Source organism: Lycium ferocissimum, chromosome 2 (genome assembly GCF_029784015.1).
Source record: "Lycium ferocissimum isolate CSIRO_LF1 chromosome 2, AGI_CSIRO_Lferr_CH_V1, whole genome shotgun sequence".
Lineage (NCBI taxonomy): Eukaryota > Viridiplantae > Streptophyta > Magnoliopsida > Solanales > Solanaceae > Lycium > Lycium ferocissimum.
Window position 1 is genome coordinate 2,434,084 of NC_081343.1, and position 4,149 is coordinate 2,438,232.

The following is a 4,149-nucleotide window of genomic DNA, read 5'->3' on the forward strand; positions in this document are numbered from 1 at the left end:
ATTTCTAGAATCCAAAGTGGATTTGATGCCTTTTTACGGACTGGGATACGGTCTGTAATCTGTTTTACGGTCCGTAACTTTGGACGTAAAACTTGGTCTCCTGAACTGCAGCAAAATTTCAACTCCGACATTCTCCATCTGATTTTCTAAGTCCAGGATTAAGGTTATAGCTTAAGTTACAGATACGAGGTGTTACAATTTCCACTCTTTCGCTTGATAAAATGTTCTCATATTTGAGCTATTAGGAGCAACATTTTTCCTTGGAGATACAAATTCCCATTGCAGAGAAAAACGTAAAATCTATTAATAGCACCAGAAAACATACTTAAGTACAAAGAGCATTCTAACAACGACAAGTGTTTCCATCCTTTTTTCCTGCTATGCAAAAGCAAGTGTCTTTTCAGCTTTCTTTTCTTGTCAGCAAACTTTGATCAAAAAATAATATTTGTTATTGGATAGCGTAAGCAACAACTAATTTGGCTTTGAGCATACATTAACACTTCTAAGAACTTCTCTGTGGATAACAATTAGCATGTTTTAATAGTGCAAGTACATGTAGAGAAGGCTAAAAGAGTAATACAAAATTTTAGCAGCCACTAAAAGTAAGGTATAGCCTTAATTGGAGATGTGACAGCTTTAGAAGGAGATATGTTTTTCTTGATCGACATTTCACTCTAGTATTTTGTGCGACAAACAGGGTTGGAGTTTGGAACAACCCCAAAATAGTGTGATAATTATGTTGGTAAGAAGCCTCACAATTTCCCCGTTCTCAAAGGCTTAAATATGGTATTAAAATCAAAAGTAAAATTTACTATTTCTTAGAGGCGTTATGATTTTTGAAAAATGCAAAAGAAATTTGACATCACATAATTAAATCATTAACGACATTCTTAAAAGATACTAATAACACATATATACACTAAAGATGAACTTTACAATGTTAAAATCTTATTTAAAACAAAACAATGAATCCTATTTTCTAATATTTAAAAAATAAACATTTAAAGATCAACCTAAGAAAATTTCTTCCAACGGTAGATCTACGTACCACCTAAAGAATATAAGTTTGCAAGAACCAAATTTGAATCTCACTTCCTGACAGCATGTAATAATTAATTAGCACCACTAGCCTTCCAAGCTCTTTTTCATTCCCCAAAGCCAACGCGTTGGTATAATTCCATTTTTGGTATCATGAGTAGCATTTTCAAGTGCTTTAACAGCATGAAAATTGAAACCAATAAATTCAATATTTATATATTAAATTAAAGCCCTGAAATATATTTTGTTTGATTGAGAATCATGATATGTAAAATTCTGTGTCATATATATGTATCTTTAGAATGCTAAGCGTCATCAAAATGACTGATCATATTCAATGTGGTAAGAGAGCCTTTGGCCTTTTGTAATTGAATTTATTTTATCATATACTTAGTTCGTTATAGTATCTTTCAATAATTGCTTTCTCATTTACCACGTTAATTGCAGTATAAAATTATAAATTTACTGATAATTGATTACAAGATAAATTTACTTCTTGGTACAAAAATATTTTAGAAGTAGAATTTAAAAGAGATTTACTTCTTGGCACAAAAATATTTTAGACGTAGAATTTAAAAGGATGGTAAATGGTCGTTCAATTTTTTATGGATATTTAGTAATTCAACTTTAGCTCTAGAGACTTCCTACTTTTAGCGTATTATAAGTAATCGCCGCAACAAAATTAAACTGGTTTAAGTAAAATCCAATGCCGCCATAGTTTTCGTATAACTGATCACAAGTATTTTCTACCAAGTCCAGCTAAATAGATGTGATGAAGACATGTTTTGACTATTAAATTATTAGATATATTTTTAATATCTATATTTGAGCAATATAGCTACCATAAGACAAATTCAAGATACTATAATATTGCCAGGCAAATAGATGAAAAGTTCAACTAACATATCCCTTGAAATCCTCCTTATTGCATGCATGTAAAACCTATATAAAGAGATATGAAAAACCAACGAAATATCAAAATTTGATTTGCTTTTAGCACATTTTTCTCTAAGCTTCTAGGATCTGAGAAAAAAATGGCTCAGTATTACAACCTAACCTTCGTCTTCCTGCTCACATTTCTCTGCTTTATGCATGAGCACATAATAACCACTGCAAATGCGCGTCACCTTCTAGAGATGTTTCTCACTGAAATTCCTAAACGAGAATTCCCGAAAGCTCCAACCTTGCAAAAGCCTGAGTTTCCAAGTGTGTCAAAGCCCGAGCTTCCATCTTGGAAAATGCCTGAGGTCCCAGCTGTGCCAAAGCCCAAGCTTCCATCTTGGCCAAAGCCTGAGGTTCCAGTGGCACCAAAGCCCGAGCTTCCATCGTGGCCAAAGCCTGAGGTCCCAGCTGCGAAGCCCGAGCTTCCATCTTGGCCAAAGCCTCAGGTCCCAGCTGCGCCGAAGCCCGAGCTTCCATCTTGGCCAAAGCCTCAGGTCCCAGCTGCACCGAAGCCAGAGTTTCCATCTTGGCCAAAGCCTGAGGTTCCAGCTGTTTCGAAGCCCGAGCTTCCATCTTGGAAAAAGCCTGAGGTCCCAGCTGCACCAAAGCCTGAGGTCCCAGCTGCGCCAAAGCCCGAGTTTCCATCTTGGCCAAAGCCTGAGGTCCCAGCTGCGCCGAAGCCCGAGTTTCCATCTTGGCCAAAGCCTGAGGTCCCAGCTGCGCCGAAGCCGGAGTTTCCATCTTGGCCAAAGCCAGAGGTCCCAGCTGCACCAAAACCAGAATTTCCATCTTGGCCAAAGCCTCAGGTCCCAGCTGCACCGAAGCCCGAGTTTCCATCATGGCCAAAGCCTGAAGTCCCAGCTGCGCCGAAGCCCCAGCTTCCATCTTGGCCAAAGCCAGAGGTCCCAGCTGCGTCGAAGCCCGCATTTCCATCTTGGCCAAAGCCTCAGGTCCCAACTGCGCCGAAGCCCGAGATTCCATCTTGGCCAAAGCCTCAGGTCCCAGCTACGCCGAATCCCGAGTTTCCATCTTGGCCCAAGCCTGAAGTCCCAGCTGTGCCGAAGTCTGAGTTTCCATCTTGGCCCAAGCCCTCGCTTTCTCCATCACACAAATCCTCTACTCCTTGAGTAACTATGGTTTCCTTCGTGTGCCATGACACACATATTTTATTAGCAGAATAATTCATTTGTAGTATTTGATCTCGAATGTACCTTGTTTCACGAGTTATTAAGTCATACATATATGTATTTCTTATATGGTGTATTAAAGCTATAATCAATGTGACATTCGGGAGTTACTTTGATGTATAAGTACTTGTCGTTAGCCATTTTAGATTTTGCTCAATCGTTGATATTCGTTGATTCTTTACCTCTCTGCTTTCAGCGAAATGTTGCCATTATTGCAATTAATCAACCTTTTCTGGAAAAACTTTCATATTACGGCCAATCTTTCATTTATGTCATCGAAAATAACTTCTTTATTAGTGGAACAACATGTCTAGTAGTTATCACTTATCAGACCAAGATATTGTAGTTAATTTTATCAAAACTAAAATTATCAATCTATTGTTGTTTCTTAAAAAGAATTTTGAGGCATGTGATCTCTGAGCAATCATGGACATGTCTGTTATGAATTTACAAGGTTTCTTCATTTATAACATGGGTCACAACGACTAAAAATTAGATATACAAATAAAATTTTATTTACCTCAGCTTTTTAAAATCTATTTTAATTACTCTAGCCACGAATGGCTAAAATTCCTATAGTAGATTAATACATTTCATTTGAACAAATAAATTAGTACATTTCATATAAAACCCATAATTCTACGTACAGTAGGAATAAACCAGCAACACGACAATCATATTAACATTGTGCTATATCCTGTTTAGTAATAGATGTGAGGTGACTCTCTTTTGCTAGTTTTGGTTAATTTGATTCATAAAAAGAGGGAACAAAATATAAGAAACAATGTAACTACATTGTGATTTACCAATTTAGCGGTGTACAAAACTTGTAGGAGTATTATGTGATGTCTAACGAGTCAAACCTCTCTATAATGGCAACGTTTTTCATAACTACTACAGTCAAATATATATAAGTGGATGAATGAAATGCAATAATGTATGTAGGATGAATACAATGCATATGCAGCTTTGTACAACATGT

At 36.8% G+C, this 4,149-nt stretch overlaps 1 protein-coding gene across 2 annotated transcripts; it reads left to right on the top strand.

Annotated features, from left to right (window-relative positions):
- The first annotated feature begins 2,030 nt into the window (after positions 1–2,030).
- LOC132047928 (protein PELPK1-like) lies at positions 2,031–3,330 on the top strand. 2 transcript variants are annotated; one of them, XM_059438899.1, is made up of 2 exons: positions 2,031–2,333; positions 2,427–3,330. In XM_059438899.1, the coding sequence occupies exons 1-2, from the start codon at positions 2,073–2,075 to the stop codon at positions 3,105–3,107; spliced, it is 942 nt and encodes a 313-aa protein (XP_059294882.1). In that variant the 5' UTR covers positions 2,031–2,072; the 3' UTR covers positions 3,108–3,330. The 2 variants fall into 2 exon arrangements, with proteins under 2 accessions (XP_059294882.1, XP_059294881.1); XM_059438898.1 differs by having other exon boundaries at positions 2,031–3,328.
- The last annotated feature ends 819 nt before the right edge of the window (positions 3,331–4,149 follow it).